The 23,245-nt window shown below is 39.4% G+C and overlaps 1 protein-coding gene across 3 annotated transcripts; it reads left to right on the top strand.

Moving 5' to 3' along the window:
• The first annotated feature begins 596 nt into the window (after window positions 1-596).
• TMEM167A (transmembrane protein 167A) lies at window positions 597-23,245 on the top strand. Of its 3 annotated transcripts, none has more exons than XM_069776937.1 (4): window positions 597-744; window positions 13,303-13,412; window positions 18,922-18,956; window positions 22,036-23,245. In XM_069776937.1, exons 1-4 carry the CDS (start codon window positions 742-744, stop codon window positions 22,104-22,106), a joined length of 219 nt encoding a protein of 72 aa, XP_069633038.1. In that variant the 5' UTR covers window positions 597-741; the 3' UTR covers window positions 22,107-23,245. The 3 variants fall into 3 exon arrangements, with proteins under 3 accessions (XP_069633038.1, XP_069633035.1, XP_069633036.1); XM_069776934.1 differs by lacking the exon at window positions 597-744 and adding an exon at window positions 6,233-6,381; XM_069776935.1 differs by lacking the exon at window positions 597-744 and adding an exon at window positions 9,835-9,894.

The following is a 23,245-nucleotide window of genomic DNA, read 5'->3' as shown; positions in this document are numbered from 1 at the left end:
CCCAAGGCCGTGCCCAGCGGCAGCCCCGGCTCCCCCACACCCCTCGGACAACCGGCCCGCTCCCTGCCCCGCAGGCAAACCGCGGCCGGGGCCGGGCGGGAGGCGCCGGGACACAGGACCCCACGCGTCCCCGGCTGGAAAAAAAAGAACAAAAACCAACAAACCCCCAAAAAACCCAAACACCTCTGTGGGCGAACAGGCGGGGGAAAAACGCGACCGGGGGAGCGGGGCCGAGCCGCCGCCCCCCCCGCCCGCTCCCAGGGGCCTGCGGCTGATACCGGGTCGCTCGCCCCGGCCCCACGGCGTCGGGGCACCCCTGGTACTTGACGGTCTCGCTCGCCCGGGCCCCGCCGGCGGCCGCCCCGTCACGGGGGAGGGGGCGGGGCGCCCCGACCGACCTACCACCTCCTCCTCTTCCTCCTCCTCCTCCTCCTCCTCCTCCTCCTCTTCTTCTTCTTCTTCTTCTTCTTCCTCCTCCTCCTTCCGCACCGCCGCCCTGCCGCTTCCGCCTACCCGAAAAAGCCGCGCTCCCGCCGGCCGCGCGCCAGCCAGTGAGAATCGCGCTCGCCCTTCCGTCCCGCCTCCTTCTGGCCGCTCCTACCAATCGCGGCCGCTCACGTCGCCAGCTGCCAATCCCGGCAGCGGCACTGCCCGTTCCAACCCCCCAGGGGGCGCCCCGTGGGCGCGCTTCCGCCCCGCTCCCTCCCGCCGGAAGTGTGATGTGGCCGGGAGCGGGTCGCCATGGTAAGCGCGGGGCGGCGGGCGGGCGGGGGGTGCCTGCTCCGCTCCGGGGTCGCCCCGGCCCCGGCCCCCTCCCCGCCCCCCCCCCCTCCCGCCGGCACGGCCGGCTTCCGTGCCAGCCGCGTCTGCCGCCGAGCGAGGCTTCCCGGGCCCGCTGGCACCCCAGAGGCCCCTCGCATCCTATCCGGGCCGGGCCTGGCCTGTGAACCCCTTCAGAGGCCGAGGCCCTCGCCCCGCCGCGGGGCAGCGAGCCGGCGGGAACAGAGCCGTCCCAGTTCTGCCGTAAAGCCTTGCTTAGCAGCTGGCCTAGCACTAACGCATACGGGCATGTCGGCGGGCCCTTGGTCCCTTTCTCGCCCCCAGCCTGACAGGTTTTTCCCTCTGTTCTGGCCTAGCCCGGGTTTTCCCTGGGGCGGCAGTCCTTGCTCTGACCTGCAGTGCCTTGTCTGTCAGGATAGTATTTCTCTCTCTTCTGACCTTCTGGTTTATTCGGTATGTTGTTTGACGTCTTGCTTCTTGAGCAGTAAGCTGAATCCTGACACTGCCGTTCTCGTTTTTCAGGAATAGTGTCAGAGGCCTAGGTCGTTTTGCTAATGAAAAGCATGAGCAGTGTATATAGAGTTGACCTAGAGGCTTATTAGCATTGCCATTTATGTTTTTCTGTGGTCTCTGCCTTTTTTTTTTTTTCATTCTACGTACAGGGAATATAAATGAAAGATTTGTGTTTGGGTTAGAGTTAAAGCTGTGCTGTGAAATAACCTTCTCAGCTGATCTTTATACAAGCAGTGCAGATACATGATTTCTAAGTTAAAAGGAAAAACAAAGGAATAGCTAAAAGAAGAAAACTTTTCCCTGTACAAACAAAGGTTTGTACACAACTTTAGCACAGAATTATTTGAAGATGAGCATTTTCAAAATTTTTTCTAGAATCATGGAAGGGTTTGGGTTGGAAAGGACCTTAAAGATCATCTAGTCCAGCCCTCCTGCCATGGGCAGGGACACCTTCCACTAGGTCTGGTTGTTCAAAGCCCCATCCAGCCTGACCTTGACAGGTTATCCATCACCAGCAATATATACGGTACAACTTCCACTGAATCTTTTTGTACTTCCCACGTATTTATTAAAAGAGTAATATATCTTGAACTTTTCTTATGGTTCAGTTCAAAAAAAGTTCCTAGGCTCCACATTTTGTCACCAGCAGGAAATTGCTGGAAGTTGCTCACCTGAGCATTCCTTGGCAGATCTTTTAGATGAACCTGTTCTAATCTGTGGCTTCAAGCAATGAACAAAGGGTTTTCATGATAAGAGGCATAAATTATCTCAAAAGATCTAAAACACACATACAAAAGACAAGACGAAAGAGAAGTGAATACCTCACCTCCGATCAGTGCCTTGAAAAGGTAGATACTATAGAAGAACAACATAACCATGGTGTTCTTCGTAGTACTTAAAATAATTTGAGATTGTAGAAAAAAGGCAAGAGAACCTTTATGATCAGTGAGACATTTACATTAAGCACTTGCAAATGTAACGCTGATGTTTAGAAAAAAGATTATGGCAAGCGTATGAGATCTTGTGAGAATTTTTTTCTCTGCTTGTCCCATGTTGCTTGTTAGAGGTTACTGTGCATGTTTCAAGGAACCTGAAGTAAGATAGAATCTTTTAATGAGACTTTTCTCGTGATTTTGTGTCATAGGAGGTGAAAATAAGATTCCTCAGTCTTGTGGTGGTTGAATTTCCTCAGGGAAAACAATAACCCTCATGGCATATCCAGGGCTTCAGATTCTCCATGATGCTACTTCTGGTGTCATGGCTTTTTGGAAAAAAAAGTTGTCTTCTGGGACTAGCGGTCATGAGCTGTTGGTAATGACACTTTCTTTTGAGCTCACACTTGACTGTGAGATAGGAAACAGCTGCTGTCTGTGTATTGTCAAATGGAAGAGAGTAGAGCTATACCTCCAATTTGTTCTCTTTCTCCAAAGAAAATGAGCTGCAACTGTGGCAAGCCAGTAGCTCTGTGAATAGCATAATTTTTGAAGCATTATTTCCAAAGGACTTTATCCCTTGGAACTTTCTATCCCATTGTCTCCCGGGCTTCCTTACCACATCCTTACTAAGCAAGTCAAAACTTGTGCTGGGTGAACCGCCAGCTGCTGCCAAACAGAATATATATAAGCTGGATCCTACCTGTCTTTTCCTTTATGTGAAAGCACAACTTGTGTTTATTTTTTTCCTGTTCACTGCGAGTAGAAAAAAAAAATTACTGTTTTAACTTAAACCAACTTTGGAAGTGGATAGAAGCTGCTCAATGGATTAAAAAGTTACTGGAAACAAAAAGGATGCAGTACAATGACACAGCTGCTTAATTTATTTAGAAGCAGAATATGTATTGTTTCCTGACTTTTACAAATCATGGTGTCAGTTTATCCTGTCAACTTTTGAAATTTTATATCTGAAAACTCAACAAAACTTTTCCTGGTGGGGTTGAAAAGTTTGCCACATGCATTTGGTGTGGTGGGTGGAAAGAGGGAAGAAGCCTAAAGTAATATTGAAATTAATGATGAGCCTCTTACCTGCTGAAGGGTTGTCTTCACTTCCCTCTGTAGCAAAAATGTGCAATTGCAGCCAAACATGAGTACATGTACAAAAAAGAGCTTAGTAACTATGTTTTGTGTCTGTAATTGCAATTTGGTGATGAAGAAAATAAATAATTGCAGAAAACTTCACAAAGATGGCTTCTTTCCCTTCACCCTCTGGTTAGGACTGGCCTTGAGCCCCACATTACTGCTGAAAAATTGATTTGGGAACTTTCCATGAGGACAGACATTTCTGTCACAATCTTTGTTGCTATCTTAGAACGGTATTTATAGAAGGAAGGGGAATTGCTCATATAACCAATTGTAAAAGCATTCATTAGTAAATATTGATCCAAACCAAGCTCTCGGATATAAACATAGCAGAATCCGAGACACTGTTCTGCAAAAGAGCTTTTAGGAGTCTTCAAGTACAAAGTTTTGTTGTTTGGCTTATTCAAAGTTAAAAGGAAGAATCAATCTTGATTCAAAGTTGCTAATAGCTTTGTCTTTATCATGGCCTAAAGGTAGGTAGGATTAAAAACAACTCCTAGTTCATCTTACAGTCTTAGGATGTCTTTGTATTGTGAATTTATTTTGGAATAATGATGGACAACTTTTTGCATGTCAGTATTATAATGCTATCAGGCACTGAATTTTTTGAATAAGGAGCAATTAGAATTTCAGGGAGTTACAGCTGCAGTAACAAATTTTGCATCTGAAAAGGCCTTTGGTACCCAGCTAATCTGATTTTGCTGGGAATCTGAGGATTTTACTCTTATACCAAAGCTGTTACGCAAGAAGATGCTAGGACCTCCTTTGCTACCAATCATGTAACAACTCACCTGTGACCCTGCACTCGATGCTTGTTGACCCCCATGGCAGCTCTGGCATGCCCCTAGCAGTAGGAGCAAACACTCCTAATTGAGGAGAAGGCGAGAAGGATCTACTCTCCATGTACCTTTCCTCCTGTCAGAATAACAAGCTTGTCAGAGAATTGAAAAGGAGAGAGGAAAGGAGAAATAGGACACTCAGTGCGGATAGGTAGGGACAGTGAAGTATGTTGTTTACTGCACTAGTATTGGTGCTTAGTAAATCTCGTACCATCTGTAACTGCACTTCTAAATAGTAATGCTGCTGTGGAGTAGGCATGTTGTGAGTTACTTCAGTAACTCAGTGCTCAGTATAGATACTTTTGTGTCAGTTTACAAGAAGATGTGAAAATATATCATCAATATTTTGCTTCTGTGATTATAGAACAGGGGAAACTATTTCTTATGCCATTGTAAGATGCATCTCTTGTTCTGATTTGGGAAGAGTAGGATGCAATGAGTCTGCTTTCACAAATTTTACCACATACCTGAATGGTCCAGGAATGACACAAGTTGTGAGAAACCATTTCTTAGCTGAGTGCTGAGTAGTTCATACTAAACATCTTTGGCATTCTGTCTGCTGTTAAACATCTTAATTTTATTCAGTAATAGCATGAGAAGTGGGGATCACATTTTTCTGCAGGCCATTTGAAATTAATAATGGGCTGATTATACATTGTAGATTTTCCATTCATGATCCAAACTCTAAGTTGAACAGAAAAGGAAGTTACCATAAAATAGTAAATGTCACTATTTAATTTTTTGATTGGCTGCAGCATTAGACACCATGCACATCCACTGTAATAGCTACAGTGTTGAATACATTTTTCTGCTGGAAACAGCTGGCATCTTGCTGAAAATGTTACCTGTCTTACAGATGCTAAGAATCCAAACCACACATCTGAAATCTGCCAAACAAGAGACCTGCAGAGGTGCTGTAGGCCTGTCCAGTGCCATAGGACATCAGAAACTTAGCAGAGCTTTTCATGATTTCTTGACTAAGTACGTTTTTTCTTGATAAAGAAGTATTTATTTTTCATATTTTAAAGAGATGTTTCTGCTACTAATGAACGCAAAAATAAGTATTAAAATAGTATACATAAAATGTTACTAATTTTTTTTTAATTCTTAGGTAAATTAAAAGGTATGCAGGCTTTAGAACAGAAAGAGCATACTGTCCCTTTACTGCATACAGCAACTTCTTAGGCTTTTTGTAAGGATGTTCAGGAATGCAGTTCAGCTTTGAATTTCACAGGCTTTCTGTGGGGATAAAAGACATTCAGAGAAATAGAAGGCATGTGTCTTTTTCCTGTTGTGCTGTGGAGCCAGTCTCTAGTTAGTTTTGATTCTTGCTTGTGAGTTTGGTTTGAAGTAGAACTTTCACCATAACATTATTTTCTTAAATTTATCAAACACTGACAGATAGAATTCTAGCCGTCAAAGTATTCAATACAACAAAGCAAAAATATTTCAGTTTCTTCCTTTTTAAGAACTTTGCTTTCTTCCATGTCCCATGTTCAAATTCCTGCAGCACCTTCTGTTACAAACTCAGGCTTTTTGCATACTGCTTTTATTAGAGTAAGGTTGTCATCTCGTGCAAAATGTGCTGGCATGTTAGAATGAATCTTACCTCTTCCATTCACACACACAGTTTTTACTGTTTCTTAAGATTCTCTTGTAAACTTGAGGTAAACAAACTAAGCAGTGTGATGTGCAACTTCAGAAGGGAGAGTTAGCTAATTTGACAGAACCTATGCTGCTCAGTTACCAAAACCATAGGAATGGTGCAAGTTAGGCATAGTTTTTCGATGAACAGGAAGAGAAGCAGGAACTTACTCATTAGGAGAGAAGTTGTCTCTTTCTTTACACAGATAATTTTTCTCCTTCTGTTTGACTATACTCTAGAAATACCTAATGTACAGATTTTTAGGGCAGGAGAGGCAAAAGAGCTACAAATCAAGATACATGTCCTTTTAGAGAGCTCTGTGGCAATGGCTGAATATCACCTGCTCCGTTCATAGTTCCAGTAACTACCGTTAGGTTCCCTGTTACTCTGGAGAACATACTTAGCTTCAGCATCCTAAAAAGAGGATTATAGAAATTATTCCTGTTACCTAATGGGGAAAGAAAGCAGACAAAAAAATCTGTGTACAATTGCAAACTACATAATCTGCAACAGAGACATGGAGGAAAAGGTATGTTAAGCTTTTACTGCCACATCTAACGTAAGTCTATGTTTGTTGAGTAAATGTATGGACATATACATCTATGTTTTACAGTAACCCTGATAAAAAAGCTTAATATTGCAGCTTTCACTTTTTTTTTAATTCTAAAATTTTTTGGTGAAATGCTGTGTCTGTTAGCTGCTTACACCAAGAGTTCAATTTTGAAACTATTGTCTAGGTATTGGGGCAAGAAGAAGGAATTCAAGTGAGCATGGAATTTCAATATCGTCACCTTGAGGTGTCATTTCAGTGTTGGTCTGTGGATTGGAATTGCAGTAAAAAGCCTAAATGTGTTGAAGTCAAAAGAGCTTTTGTAGGAGAGGACAACTGTTTCCATCTGTTAATTCATTGTCTGATTGTTTAAAGAGATTGGTTATGTTTTAAACAGATGTATTAATCTTCAGTTAACTAAAAAGCATACATGTTAGTTCCTATGTGCTGTACTTGCCATTTAAATTAGATGACTTCTTCAAAAAATGTCTAGGGGAAAGATTCCCTATTACTCTTATTGAGCCTAAGCCTGAATTTTATGAATGCAAAAATATGTATTTTAGACAGAATTTTCAATATTTTAGACAGAAATGTGAATGAGCATTAAATATTGTACTTAAATTTCTTGGAAACCAAATACTGGGGTGAATGTGCAGTAAACTCAGAGTGAAAAACCCTAATCTTGTTGGAGCAACCAATAACTGCTAACTGGACAGTATTTGGATACTTACTAAGCACAAACCAGTTTTGTCTAAACACTCTTGCTTAGTTCTTCAGTGTAGTTTTGCCAATAATCACTTTGAACTTAACCGATTTGCAGGTTTTGTATTTTTCTGAAAGTTCTAATTAGCATGCCTCTTTTACAAATGCTTATTTTCCATTCATTTTTATCAGATTACATTTGGCAGCAGTGGGAAAACAAATTATTTCAGAATAAGTTGGAAAATAATGTAATTATGTGTATGTTTTAATTAACTTTTAGCAATTGCTTTGACCTTCAGGTTGGGAGTAGTCCTACATGTTTTATTTCATATTATTTTTTTCAGTATTATACTCCTAAAAATTAGATTTAGACTGGGAAAATAAGAATTGCAGTACCTAATGGAAACCTTTAGATAATACACATTTCCAGCTTTTTAAGACCTCTTCATTAAAGTTTAATAGATTGATTTCACTTTTCTATGATGGGATTTGAAGCCTACATTACTATTTTAATGTAGGCTTTTACCTTTTTATCAGCTCTTGCTTAACCACAGTTTAACTGCAGTGTAAGCTCTTGTTCACATTCTAATATGAGAAAGTCAGGTAAACGATCAGGTATCATTTAGCATTTGTTTCTTTGGTTCCAGAGAACATAATCATCCATAAATTTTAAAATATTGAGGAGGAAAAAAGAAAGTAAGACTGTTATAGAAAGACTGTATAGTCTGCAGCACGTTACACAAACGCAGTTGTCATTTCTTTAGAATATTCTAATAATTTATCTGTGTTTGCCCACATAAATTGATTATTGTAACAGTAACTATGGGGCAAAGTTTAACAACTTGCTGGTGCTACAGTGGCCTCTGTTTTTATAACACACACAGATGAAATCATGGGCACACTGCAATCAGAGGTAGAGTAATCATTTTGTAAATACTGAAAGTCTAGGGAAGATTAAGCTTTGGTTTCAGTGATAAGTCTGTTCAGATCAACTGGAAGAGCTTTTGTTTCACGCTTTCTACCAACCCAGGGGGACAACAGTATGGGGTTTATGTTCTCCTCCTGCAAGTTTTTTTCCCCCTAGAACTGTGGTATCAGGCGGTTTGTTTTAAATGGAAGTATATGAGGCAAGGGGAAATTCAGCAGGTCCTCCATGGCACATTGTTGTATCAAAACTTAGGATGTAATTTATTATAGTGCTACCCGGGGATTGCATCATTAAGTGGTCCATAATTCTGTGGTGCTGTCTGCAAAGACATGGAATAAAACAGTATCTGAATCAGAGAATGTGGGAGTGGTGGAGCAAATAAAAAGTACAGAGGTAGACACAGTACAAAGTCTTGGTTACGCCTGTTATTTTCACTGTAGAAAAAAGTTTAGGGTCAGTGCATCTATTATGGCTATGTCTGCTGAGGCTGAATACACATTTACCAGTGATCAGTAAAAATTTAGGCAGTCATCTTGAGTGTGCCCTTCCTTTCAGCACATGGAATTAAATACTCCTATAAAGTGCAAGAGTTGTTGATGACCAGAACTCTGAGCTGCTTCCTCTTTTTTTTTTTATTCTCCCCAAATGTAGTAAATTTAATGCTGACCAAAGTGCAGAACTGACAACTTTTGTCTATAATCAGGGTGGCAGGGGCTGTGCAAATGTTATGGCCCATCAGGATTCCCTTTCTCAGTCACATAGAAAGTTTTTCACTCTAAAACAACAGTTACTAAAGCATATTAAACTTTAGTTTATACTTTAGTATATTAAACTTCTATTACCATGTACTGTGCCATAGATTTCTTTTTACTCCATCCACAGGCTCCTCCCTCCCTCTCTTCTCACCCCAGAAAAAGGAATTGTTGCACCGTGCCCTGCTCCTGTGATGTAGCGGACTCACTGATGGAGTCTTCCAGAGGCAACTGGAGACCATTCTTTTCCTTATAACTCCCTGTTTTGCCCCAGTATCCTCTGTGCTGACAGCTACACTGTTCAGATGCAGACTCGGATAGGAATACATTCAAATATCTCTAGCTGTAATGTTTGTATTCTAACTACCATTAGTATTTCTAATGCATGCCACCACTGCTAATCTGAACACAAGAAAATTTTCAAGAGTATTCATTCTTTATTTCTATAGTGTATTATATGGAACTATTTTTACTGAGATACGATATGATCAGGGAAATAATACTGAGGCATTTTTTTAAGTTCTAATTTTGGGAAGGATTTAAAAGAGCCTTTGGGCATGTAGCTTTCAAAGGTAAAATCCATGGTCTTAATTTCTAAAGACTTATGAAAAAACTTGCTCTTGCAAGTTGTGCTGAATACAATACCTCATTAGTGCTGCAGGTGATGTGATAGTGCTCCACAACTACCTGGAGACAGGGGGAGGGGGTAAGGGGAAGTGTAATTACTTAAGTAACACAGAATGTAACTAATAAGGTGTTTCCACCATCTCAGAAATGTGCCAAATGCAGATGTAGAAAATTTCAGCGTATATGATTAAAGCGACAGCTTGCACTGTCTAAAACAAGAATAAAATACCAGTGCTGATTGTTTTCTGCATTTGCAGTCCAAGTTAGTTGTCATTTCACCAGCGTGTGGACACAGTCTAAAAGATAGCATCAATTTCTCCATGTGCTGAAATTTCTTTGTAGTGGGAATGAGGCTCACAGGATCTACATTAAGCCAGTCAACGTGTTTTAAAAATTCCAGTTAATTACTTCTGGATCAGAGGAACCCAGTTTAACCAAATGAACTGCAGCCCACCTATATTACAACATTTTCCAAATAGCTTGGTATGTGAATGCAGTATTTTTAAAAAGGATTCCAAGTAATGTGTGACTCTTACAGCAGCTTTTAATTACATCAGTTCAAGCAGCTGGGTGTAAATCGCCCTTTTCTGTAAATTCATCTGGGCCGTAAGAATGACTTCAGATGTGAAATGTGAAGCCATCTAGTTCAGAAATAAATTTTCATTTCCAGTTTAAAATTGTGAACAAATTTTAAAATATGCATGTCTGTCCGTATAAAGTGACTGTATAGATAAATGTGTAATGCAGAGAACATTTCAGTGGAATGGCGTCTGTAATTACAGCAATGCCCTATGCTGTAAATCTGGAGAAACACATGAAGAGCCCAACAAAGAACAATTATATGCTGCCCCTATTGATTGACTAATAACACATTTCATGAGTATACATTTACAGTCCCTGCTTAAGAGGAAGCAAGTGTGCCCTTCTGCCATTTTTGTACGTTGAAGTACCCGATACCGCCAGCCTCCTTGGGAAGCAGCTGCAAGAGAAAGCTTGCAGGAATTCATGGGAACCAAGCTCTGGCAGGCACTGTGCTGTGAGATGTCGAGAGCAGCTGTCTCTCCCGGAGGACTGATCAAATTAATCAGTTGATAGGGAGTATCTGGCTTTGCTGAGAGGCAACCACTCCTGGATCCGGCCCCGTCGCGTTCCTAGACCTGCGGGAGCCAGGAGACACTGCCTCTTGTAGGTCGTAAGAGTTGTCTCTGCAGGGGAATTGTGAGTTTCCTGGTTTCTGGAGTCGGCCAAAGCTTGTGCCGAGTACAAAGGCAAGAGTCTGCTGATAATGATTGGCAGTGTTTTGACCTTTGTGAATAATCTGTCCGTTATTTATGACACAGTAGAACAGAAATGATGACTCAGCTAGCTAAGCTAAAATACTGAGAACATGATTTAGCAAATACTGTGGCTCAGGAGGAAATCAGGTAGCCTCACCTTGAGGAGCTGAAGGCTGGATTTGGGTGTCAGATCACTGCTCCACTCATGTAATGTCCCTTCTCCGTGTTCTCACTCATCGCAGAAACCTCCTGCATGTCAGCTGCTGCGTGTAGTTGCCATTCACTCTTTACCTTTCTCTACTGCATGCCTTCCCTCTGCATCTTAATAATCACATTTTCACCCTGTCCCTTTTTTGTCTCTCAGGCTATTGTAACAGAAAGGGCGTGAAGAATGAGGGAACTGGCTTGGGAATTTTGCTCCAGCAGAAGGATGGCTGATGCAAAAGATCTCCTGCTTCACGCAGAAGTAAAGGAGAGAGTAGCACACCCACTCCAGTAGCTAATGCTGCCTTTGAGGCCATGCCCTGAAGGATGCTGAATTCTCTCATACAGGCTGCAGAGGCAGAGTTGTTTAGTTGCTCCTTGAGCCTCTCCATGCTGTTCCTTCTTAATGGGTAACTCTGCACCCACGGGTGGCCTGTTGAACGCCATTAACTTAGACATTTAAGTTAGTTTGTGTATCTAGTCCTCTCTAATGCATGTATTCAGGCTGGCAGTTGTATGCATGTTCAGGTATTGCTTCATATGATTCATGAAGACTTGTATGTAACCTAAGGTTATGTTGGTTTTTTTGTTACTAGTTTTTAGATCTCAGTATCAGAAGGGTCGTGAATGTTCCAGTGACTTTGCTTCTACTAAAGCTTCTCATTTTTCTCTCTTAATTTGCTGTTAGTCAATACTGAACTGAAATATTGTGATTTTCTTTTGTAATTCTCCTCAACTATTTAGAGAAATTTGATTATTGGAGCTTCAAAACATGAGAATTTTGTGACATAGAGAGAAAGTGCACATATATCAACAGAGATGTGCCTCAGGCTATGGAAATGGGAGCTCTGATGTGCTCTTAAGTCCCACCAAGTTCTGCCTGAAGAAGGAAACTGAGATGGAATACCTTTCATAAGTGCTAAATACTTACACTTAATTAAATACTACTACTCAGCCTTCTGGGTTGAGCAGTATGAAAAAATACGAATATTTAGACACAAATTTGTCAGAACTCCAGAACGAAGAGTGAATTTATTGTGTCTGCTTTGCCTTTTTTTTGGAGTTCAGACTAAATAGGATTTGCAAATGAGGGTAGCTGAGCAAAGAGAAAATAAGGCTGTTGGAAGTAAGCTATTGCCTAGTATACTACCTGGTGCTGTTAAGTTGACCAAAATGTCAGTTGAGACATCTTAAGTTGAAAAAACCCAGAACAATAAAACTGCAGTTTCAGGCAGCTGGATTATTTTCACATTGTAAGAAGAATAAGTCTCAGATTTGGGACTAATTATTAGAAGCTAGAAATCACAAGGACTAGTAGGCAAATATTTCCACTAAAAATTCAGTGAACCTATTGGAAAAAAAAAATGTTGCTAGTCCATTATTTATTGGAATGGTGATGTGGCACTTGCTGGAAATCAGCATCAGCTGTCTTTCTTCCAGATTTTGTACTTGGTTATGGAGAGTACCTTCTCTCCCCCAATAACGTTTATACTTCTGGAAAAAGATTGCTTCACATAAGCAATGATAGTTGCTTATAAATTAATGAATAAAGAACATGTTGGCCACACAAGACTCAGACTTTAGTTAAAATAGGAAGGTTGTGATGCACTTACTGCCTATTACTGATATTTTAAACTTTAGCAAACAGCCAGAGACTGTAGCAGTTTCTCAAAAATTGTTTCGTCTTACTGCCAGTAGGCAGATTAGTTTTACTATCAAACAATAGAACTTTACTACTCAATGCTAAGGCAATTCTTCCATTTGTCCAGCATTTTCCATACAATTAGGACTTCTAAAAATGTATTTAAAGATTTTTTAAATTTAAAAAGGTGATTTGAAAATAAAATGTTACCTTTTTGTAGTTCAGTTAGGCTTAATTGTATGTATTTTACAAATCTGTTGAATTTTGGGTGTAGTCTTCATAAAGCAGTGTATTAACAATCCTCCTACATATTTCTTGTTATTCTCTGTCTTGGCTGCCACTGGTTTACTTGTCAAATACTCTTCACCTCCACCTTCACCACCACCACCATATTCTATTGATGCAAACCGCAGTTACACGTATTCTTGGCCAGGAGGGAACATCTGTTTTCTGTAACTCTTAGCCTGCTGCTAATGGCTTTCCACAAACTGGCTTTGGAACAGGTGCCTGGGAGCAAAACTGTAAGGTTACCGTTTTGCCTGCTGTTTCTTTACCCTTCTTTGGATGGATTGAGAAGGAAAAACTCCATTCTTCCACTATTGTGTGCAACAGGCTGTTAAAAGAGTTTCTGGCTCACTGGCATTGTAGGTTTCTTTTTTGTTTTTAATGGCTATTGTCTAGGGGATCACCTGTTTTCTCCAGCTTATGCAGTGAGGGAAGTTTTGTACTGCAAAGATATAATTTTTCTTTTCTAATTTTCTTCCGTAGTCTGCCATCTTCAATTTTCAGAGTCTACTGACTGTAATCTTGCTACTCATATGTACGTGTGCCTATATCAGATCCTTGGCTCCCAGCTTACTGGACAAAAATAAAACCGGGTATGTAGTCTGATCATTTTAAAGATATACAAGCTGTTTGGTTTTAACTGCAATGTTTTAGTAACTTCTAATGGTGTGTGATAATACAAATCCTATTTTGAAAAAATTTTCTCTTCAAAGATAAAAATCTTCATTTTGTACCTTACAATAGAATGCAGTAAGGTATTTGCAAGCACTTAGTTGCAATTTTATAGTAAGAATTTATTAACTAACAAAGTCAGCTAATATAGCTTTATTAGTTATTTTCTGGATTTGCAACTTTCTTGTTGGATGCTTATTAAAGATACAGAAATGAGTGACAGAAAGAAAACATTTTCCTACATGCGGCTATTACTGTAATGATTTCTTTTTGATTCTTAGGGTGGGTAAGAAAACATTACAGTAGAAGCTGGCTTTTTTTCTGATTTCAAGATAGGCATTTTGGAGGTACAAGTTTGAAACACAGCTTTAGCAATAATCTGTAACTAAAAAAAATTGAAAATATTTTTTTAAATAAGCAACACTATTGTGATGTATGATCTCTTTAAGTCATCGTTTTGTATTCTCTAAGATGAAGAAATTTGTAGGTGAGTTTTTGAAACCTTCTACAAAACCTAACCTTTTTTTTTTGTCCTTTGGTCATTCTCACTTCATCTCTCACTTTCATTCCTAAAGCACATGTTCCTAGGTGACCAACTTTTTTCTCCTTTGTGTTCAGTATTTTCCTGGAATGCGCTTAATGTTGCAGGGCCAATACTGCTGCAAAACAGTTCTTCTCTACCCTGCTTGCCAGTACAGTTTTTGGGGGCGTGGGAGATGGGGACAGCCACAGAGCCAGATCTATGCCTCACACTGTTAATACCCATTCACCTTTTGGCTTACCAGTTTTCTTTGTGCTATAAAGAGTGTGACTGGATGTTAGGTGCAATCAGCAGTATGCAGAACTGTTATTTAAATGCTGTGGTTTTAAAGTAATGATTGGACAATTTTGACCTAGAAACCACTGAGACTATCTGTAGTATTTCAGTAATACTGTCACCTGAGGTTAATACAAAGGAGATAATATTTATAGAAGTAGGAGGTAATTCTAGCTAGTAATGTTCTAGCTGGAAAAAACAGACAGGCTTTTGGGCACTGGGTGTTTGTCTTGTCCATTTTTTCCATTAGGTCATTTGCTGTTAAAGAAAATGGTTTTTCCCTAAGTACCTTCTGTCACTTCTGCATCAGGAAAAGTGTCATGTTTTAAGTAGACTCTTGTCACCAAGAACCTTGAGTGTTTGTCCTCTGAAAACCTTTGTTGTAATTAACATCTGGAATTGCTATTTTATCACACAAGTTTTCTTTTAGCAATGTAAGATACCCAGAGTACACTAGCTTTTTTTTGATCTGGAGTTTGAACTTGAAAATGCTTGTGTCCTTTCATATGAGGCCATGAGGTTGCCACTGACATGAGAGATTTCTTCTGATAAAAGTAAAGATGGAAAGAAAGGATGACTTCATGAGGGACTGGGGAGGGTGAGGGGAATTTGCGTGTCTGCTAGTGGAAGATAACACAATAGTCAATGAGGTATACACAGCAAGAAGTAAGAATATTTATTTTACTGATTAAAATTTTAGTGCTGTTCTTGGCAAGGAGTATTTCCTTTAATCTGGAGCTACTCTGTTTATTCTTGAGGCAAATCTGTCTGGAGTACAATAGAACTCTCTTCATAAAATGTTTTCAAAGGGTGCTGACACAGTGGAGGAGTTGGGCGTTTGATCTGTAGGTTTGTATTTATATAGATGTTGGACATACTATTTTTTTTTTGTTTTATATATACGTATGTAGACTACTTTGTACTGGAGAATAAAATGTTGGCCTGGAAGCAATGAAATTTGTTTCCTGAATGGTAGATGTTTACATGGAGCTCATATGCTGTTAAACCCCTGTCCCTCTCCACTAACATATTCCATGCTCAAATGGAAATGTCTAGACAGACTGGATAAAATAAATTCTAGTGATATTCCATTTTACCACAGAGATGATCTTACCTCATTATTCCTGCTCCAAATTAATAGCATAAAAAAGTAGCAATAAAATATTAAAGTGACAGAGAGGAGAAATGTTGATAGTTATTCACTGTATTTCTAAGTGAGTGGTAACTTTGGTGAAGATTTAAATCTGTTGATAGTAAGTAAAGAAACATGTTTCTGTTGGTTGAGAGACAGTGTTGCAAAGTGATGTCACCCATCCTCATAACACTGTATTTCATTCTGTTGACTTCTGCCAAAATCGTCTTTTCCTACCAAGCCAAACAGAATTTTAAACCTTCATTTTCCCTGACGTGTCTTGAGTGTTTCCATGTGCTTTGTCCTGAGCAATAGCGTTTAGTGTTGGGAAAGCAAGTGGAGATTTACTGTTTCATGCTAACTAGAGGAGAATGCGTACCACAACATAATTCTCTCCTCCCTGCTAACCAGAAAGATGTGTTAGCTTATCTGCAGTGGAGATTTCCTTTGACTTGCCATAAGCATTGCAGTGGGGTATCTTTCACACTGCCTCCTGCAGCGGCAATGGGGTTGTCTGGGTAAACACATGGCAGCTGCATCTCGCAGCATTCCCAGTCTAGCAGCCAAAGTCTAAGGCCCCACTAACCCTTTCTCGTCTTACTGGGTTTCATTTCTTTGGATTTTTTGTTCTCCAGATAACTAACACCACTTTCATGATCAGTGCTTTTAACATAAACACTGAAAGCAAGGAATATGCAGCAGCTCATGCACAGTTGACTTGTGGCTGCCAGAAGAGAGCAGGTATGCAAGCCAGACTGACACATTTCACGTGCATCAAAACAAGGATGAAGATGAACTTGAAGAGGAGAATAAGGAACAGTGCAATTACTTTGAGTTGTTGCTTCAGGAGAAATTATTTTGGAGCAGATTCATTCAAGGCAGCATTGTTTCTGTAATAATCAAACGGGTTTTGACTTGAAGAGGTGCATGTTGTGGACCCGAGATGAACAGTAATGGAAAAATTCAGGAGAGCAGAAGGCCTGCACAGGCTTTTCTTCCAATGTGAGATCCCCAGTTCATTGAGAGGCCATGATTATAACTGTTTAGAAGGTCCAGATTTCAACTTACTTTTGCTCAGCAGCAAACTATGTGGACAAACAGATGTACTGAGCTGTTCCAATAGCAGCACAAGCCACTTAAAAAGGTGCTCTTGTCATGTGTTAGAAGGCTTGTCAGTCCTCATGTCAGTGGTGACTTTAAGTTCATAAATTGTTAACTACAGTAAGGGTAGCTGATGAAACCCATATTCTAACTGTTTTGTACCTCCCAAATCAGAAAGGAAAATTCATATTTTCACTAAGAAGGGGGTTTTCTAAGTCTCGGAACAATGTACAATACTTCAATTATAACTTTACATTGTTACACATGGTCAAAAAAACCCTAAGAAGGCAAAGAAATAGCCTTGCTGAGATTGTGAGGCAAATTCAACAGATTTATAGGCTGCCTGAAGGAGTGGAGTTAATATTCTTTTTCCCAGGTAAGATTCGTCAAATAGGCATATGAAAAGGACAGTAATGTTTTATTTCTTTGAGTTCCTGGGCAAGTTTTTGAGAGATGGCAACATGAGATGCTGGGCTGTGGAATTTTTCTGTTGGTTTTGCAGCATGCAATCTGTAAATCTTAATTTTACAAAGAGTAATGACGGTTTCAATAGTCTTAAGTGCCATCCACACAGTACTATGGGGCCGTGTATTTTGCTCTATAAGATTTACACATGAATGCCTTTTTACCTGCATGCAATTTCAAAAAGTGCATAGATGTCTTCAGGTTACTTTACTGTATGACCTCTTAGCCTGGAAAAGTGTGATGGTCTACATGCAGGGATTATTACTTCTGCTTGTGGAGCTATATAAAAGCAGAAGAAATGAGCTTTGACTATACAGAAGTACTTTTGGCTTGAGGTAAAAAGATCTAAAGCACAAATGAAAAAGCCTGTTTCCTAAAAAATTAAAATGCTGGAATGCTCTTCACAATAAATCGGTCAGCAAGAGGTACATAAGTCAAAAAGCATTTCACTTTGACTTTGAAAACCTCAGCCAGTTGCTGCCATTTGGTTCTCACCTTCCCGACACTGGACATTTGTTTCAGAAATAAAGGTGAGGCTGCTGAGTGGAAAGGGGGAGATGCTGAAGTAAACCAAGACCATAAAAGAGGCCATAAAATATGAAGTAGCACAGAAATTCTTTTTAAAAAAGTGCAGGCTGTTGACTGCTGAAGTATGCAGGCGCAAGTGGCCCAAAACTACCTGTCTGCATTCAAGGAGGAAAAAAATAGGCAATTGCCAGAGCCCAAGAAAGGGGGAAGACAGATAATCAAACCATTGTTGGTATGGGTTCAGAGCACTGTGGGAAATCACTTGGAGAACTGCCATCACAGCAGGTAGTAGATACAACCCCACAAACAACATAGGCTGAAGTTACTACTGATAAACAGGAGAAGGAGGAAGAATAATTAGTTCTTTTTTCAGTCCATAAATCTATAAATAGACAATATGGTTGAATCCAGATGTTTTTACTGCATTGCAACCAGTCATATTACGAAGGAAACCTTCCTGTAGATAAGCTTTCACCACAGTTTTGACCAACATTTGAAAGTCTGAAAGCTGGCTTCTAGTACAGGATGCTTCAGTATTCTTCCCCTCTTCCTCCTCAGATTCTAAAGCAGTCCCTGCTGTTGTTCCTCTTGAGCAGTCAGTATGAGATTATTTTAGTTACACAGAGTATATTATACATTTGTGGCATACATGCTTGTACATCCCTTTGAATGTGCTCTGAATAGTTGAATTCTGCTTTTCTCCGTTGTTATTTCACTTGTGAGAATTAACGTTCTGGTCAAGCAGCATTAATGAGACATAAGCAAGGTAAACCTTGGTAGAAGAGTAAAAACAAACCTGAAGAATTGTTTTGGTTTTTATTTCAACACAAGTATTCTGTATCAGATTACAACTCTGAGTATGCTCTGCTAGAAGAGGGGTTTTTATCTACTATAAGGGAAGTACAAAAGAGAGACTACAAAGCATTAAAGTACTCAGGTTCATCATCTCTTATACCTGCAGGAAAACTTGCTTCAAAATCTTAACGTAAAAAGTTTTCCATGTACAATGAGATGGAGGCCTGTTGGTGTTTCCTACTGCAGTACTTTTCTAGTTCTGTTTATCTTCTTTACGTAATTTTGTCTCTGGGGTAATTTAGAATGTAGAATTCTGATGAAATCTTTCGATTTGGAATACAGACTGAGTAAATGCATCTTTGCTTTTCTTGCATGTAAAAACCTTGCTAGACTTATAAAGAACTTTGCCACTTGTTCAGTTCATAGCCTGTACCCCTCTGTGCAGGTATCTGGTGTTTTCTGATGTTAAGAAGACTGTCAAGTTGACAAACTACTGTTAATTTGGGTTGGTTTAGCATAGAAGAAAGAAAATCAGTTGCTGTAAATTATTTTATTAAGCCAAGAGCCTAATAAATTTATTTTGTCTTTACAGACTATTGGGAATATTCTGGAAATGCGCCAGGATTGGTAATTTTTTTTCTTTGAAATCTTTAAGACCAGTGCTTTTTCTAGAGAATGCATTATTTATTGGGATGATGTTTCTGTGTAGCAATGAAACCCATACTCATAAATCATCTTAAAAAATGCAGGTTTTACCTCCATGAAACATGATGAAGGGCTGGGGGGGTGGGGCATAACTATCTTTCTTAGCATCATGGAAGTCTGCATTTTCTAATGTCAATTCATATATGTGTTGTTATATTTGCAAAAATCTTTTGCACTTTTTACTACATGAAATAACCAAGGGCATACTTATTAACATACAAAGAAATCATGATTCCTTACAAACTGCTGTCTTTGAAATTCTGATGGACTACTGACAAAAAACAAATATTTACCTTATAGTAATAAAACAACATGGAATTCATAATGCAGTAAGGTTCTGTTTAATCACAGATGTCTTTTTTCTCTCCTTTCTTTTGCTAGCTTCTGTGCACTTAGGAATTATGCAAAGCTGTCGCTGTCAAGTGGCATCTCTGTGCAAGCTGAACAGCTCTATCTGATTTTAGACATTTTCCTATAACATTGATATTTATATTTATTTTAATCCTTAGTCTGAATTTATTTTGAGAAAGAAATGGGAATGTGCAAGAGAAGTTCAGTCTTAGCATTAAGGTATATCCAAGATTTTTAAAAAATTACAAATCCATCGTCAGAACGGTGTTCTTGAAATTGCATTGTTAATGCAGAACATTGAACTTGTAATTCTAGATCTTCCTACTTGTCACTGAACCTAAAGGAAGAATATATGGTTCCCTTTTCTGCATTCTCAGGCTTTGAAAGGGACATGACATACATTTTCCAGTATGTCAGAAAGCACTGATGCAAAAAACAGGTTTTTGTGAAGACCTGTTGTTAAAATGATTACAGATATTGTCCTATTTAGATAATAGACATAGCAGAAGCAGTTTTAATATTGAAGGATATGGAAGTTTAGTAATTGAAGGATACTGGCAAGGTGGCAGCTGTCAGAAATTAATTTTGAGCTATACCAGCAAAAACAAATATAAAAATACAGCTGCATTAAGGTTTGTTCAAGGTTGAAAAGAACACCTTGCCTTACCATCGTCTTTTTAGTTAATTGAAGTGCAAGCATATTTTTTCTATTAGCTATGCACAGCAGTTTAAAAACTATTTAAAAGAATGCACAAGAGGTTTTATGAGGTCCCTGTCAACTTGATAAAGTTAAGAACTGCAGTTCATGTGGAATATAGTCCTGCTTGCCCATCATGTAGTAACATTAACATGTTTGCATTTGCTGCATCCAAGGTAATGCATGCACTCTTGTGCTCCCTACTGAACTGCTTCCTTTTCTCTTTGTCATGTAAAGCACCAATTTCTTTTCAAGTTACATCTAGAGTTGTCCAATCTGACTTTCTTTTAGACTGACAGATGAGAAGGTAGCATCTTAACATTCCTTCTGTACGTTTCCTTACATAACTACCATATCCTCAATATGGGAAATGGGCTTTCAAGATGATTCCTATCATTCTGTTTGTATTAATCACAAAGGCATGTAGAAAGTGTAGGCTTTTAAAAATGAAAATGCCTGCTGGCTTCCTTTACGTTTAATTTGCCCAGTATGTTTAAACAACCTTTTCACGTGTGCATAAGATTTTAATAATCAGCAAGTGGTTACATATTTACAAAGCTGTGCAAAATGATGTTTAATCCTGCCACATGGTGACTTCTCTTTTAAGAAAATTAAGAGCAGAGAAGTATAACCCATATGAAAATTGTAATACTTTAAACTGTAGGAGGTGGACTTCCTCAAAAATTTATTTTAAACAGATGTGAAACTGCAGACATTAATTCATTCAGTTATTTGAAGTTTAATTAAATATATGCCAGATCATGACAACATCTTGTAATGTCACTGTGGCAGGCACTCCTGCTTATGGGAGGTGTCACTACAAGTATTTTATTTTTCTTTTGCCATGGAAAGTTTGTTCCTCCTGTGTTTGAAGGTCCTGCTGGTAAAAGAGACTTTTTTTTTTTTTCCTGACAATTACACCTTAATGCTAGACTTGAGAACCTTGGCAGGTTTTTTTAATGTTTCTCTGAAAACCGCATTTCAGAAAGGATGGTTTATAGTAAAACAAAAGACCTCGCACAGCAAAAGGAAATTGAACTTTATTTAAAGCAAACAGCTCCACTGTCTTAATGCTTCCGAATGTGTAAAAACAGGAATATTCTCACTTTAAAGAGTCAATGCTGTGTTAACACTTCCTGACAGTTTTGTAGGCTGGAAGTACCATCCAGTGTAGGGGTATCTCTGCTCTCCAGAGAGAAGTCGGTGGATTCATGAAGAATAATGCTTAAGTAGAAGAGTAAAAGACTATTTTTATCACTAACCTGAAAATCTGTGGACCAGACCCTCTCCGCATGCTAACAATGTTATGTCTCTCTAGCAAAGAAACAAGACAGGCATCTGGCCATGTCTGGGCCTCTGTGAGCTCCCCAACCGGTTAGCTGGCTCCTACATGATACCATGCATAGAAGATGCACGCTGCATATAGCAGCTGTCATGGCCAGACAGCATCGAGGTACACCTCTTTGCAGCTGACACAGAACAGCTTTTGAGCAGCGATAGCCCTTAGCCAGAACTGGGAACAGAGCCAGTAAAAGATTTGGTGTCTTGTTCGGCTTTCCAATGCCTGCGTCCTGACTCTCTTTGGCACTAAGAGATGGCAGCAATATATTCTTTTTTTTTTTTTTTTTTTTTAATGTTTTCCTGGAAACTGCATCTCAGAAAAGATGGTTTATAGTAAGGTAGAAGTCCTTGCATTGAACTTTGCTTAAAGCAAACAGCTCCAGCTCTGTCTTTATGTAGCAATATACGCTATCCTACGTCTTAATTTTCCCACTCCCATGTGTGTTCTTCCTCAATACACAGCTATAGTTGTAATAGCATTTCTCCAGCTAGAAATGTTGAATATTAATTTGCACGTGCAAAGGGATAATTACCGTGTTGGGCTAGGAGCAAGCTAGGTCTGTTTAGTCACGCCTGAATTTTTGTTTGGTTTGGTTTTTTTCCCCCTCTCAGGTGAACGGAAGAGCCCCTACGTGGCTGTGTGCTGTGTCGTGATGGCCTTCAGCATTCTGTTTGTACAGTAGCAGCTGGAGCGTGTCCCCTACGCCCCACTACCAAACAGCAGAGCATGGAAGACCTTCTGGCAGGAAAAGATGGGAAGGTGTCATCAAGTCTCATCTCGCACATTGGATAGCCTGTCTCTTAGTGCACATCCCCACTCCCACCCCCCCACAAACAGACGGTCATATACAGTATTAGTGATCGTAATGTAACCCAACTCCAGGTGACATGTACTTACTAATGTCAAGTCAGTAGTGACACTCCTGATGTACTGAGTTTCACAGGAGCTTTTTTTACACTGTGCAGTTGAAAAGTCTTTTAAGTTTTTGTTTTATAGACCTGTTTAATGAAACTTTAAAATGGTAAATCTAGCAATAAGACCACTCTCACAAGAATAAAGAACATTGTGACTCTAGGATATGTTTACAAAAGTATTTTCAGTTCTTTACTCTCTGAACAATTCCTGTCATTTTGTGATAGCTATACTTGCATACTAAAAATATGACCTCTGGCCTAAGTTACATTCAGCTTTTGTTTTCTAAGCTTGCAGTTCCTCGAGTGATCTATCAATATTTTTATTGTTAAGATAAGATATGGATGAAGGCAGGGACCATAACTGTAGTGGTATCTGACTAGCTGCTGAGAAGGCACAAATGTGGGCTTTGAGGACCTGGACTGCTCAGTGTAAAATACCATATGTATCCATTTTTAGAGATCTAGGTCTTAGGTAAATTGTTCCCCAACTTTTTTCAATATTGTGAGAGAAGGATTCCAAAGGCTGTGCCACTGCTATTTCATGTGATACAAGGTTGCTAAATCAGCTAAGTGAACAGTTAGCTTCTTAGGAGTCTGCAGATAGGGAAGTTGCATGTCCCAATATTCTAAAGGTTGAGGAAAACTAAATTAGATTGCAGTCACTGTTAATAAATATTAGATTATCTTTAGTAATACTTTCCATTAGCATTTATTTTATAATTTTGCAAATTTTCAGTAATCTAGTAACTTATTTTAATAATACTTGACAGGTGTGTTTATGCTAGACAACTGTATGACTTCATATTTACTGCATTTGAGAGTTGTCTGTCAGCACTATTTTTTGGTGTTCTGAAAAGGTATGTCATCAGAATGAGCTAAGCTGGCAATAAACACACACTGAGAGGTA

This window comes from Haliaeetus albicilla, chromosome Z, assembly GCF_947461875.1.
Source record: "Haliaeetus albicilla chromosome Z, bHalAlb1.1, whole genome shotgun sequence".
In the NCBI taxonomy this organism is placed as follows: Eukaryota; Metazoa; Chordata; class Aves; order Accipitriformes; family Accipitridae; genus Haliaeetus; species Haliaeetus albicilla.
This window is presented reverse-complemented; position numbering and strand designations above follow the sequence as displayed.

Coding starts and splice junctions, on each gene's coding strand:
- TMEM167A (XM_069776934.1), top strand. CDS start 6,304: ATGGGGAAAGAAAGCAGACAAAAAAATCTGTGTACAATTGCAAACTAC. Junction 6,382..13,302: donor ACAGAGACATGGAGGAAAAG/GTATGTTAAGCT, acceptor TTTCTTCCGTAG/TCTGCCATCTTCAATTTTCA. Junction 18,957..22,035: donor CTGGAAATGCGCCAGGATTG/GTAATTTTTTTT, acceptor TCCCCCTCTCAG/GTGAACGGAAGAGCCCCTAC.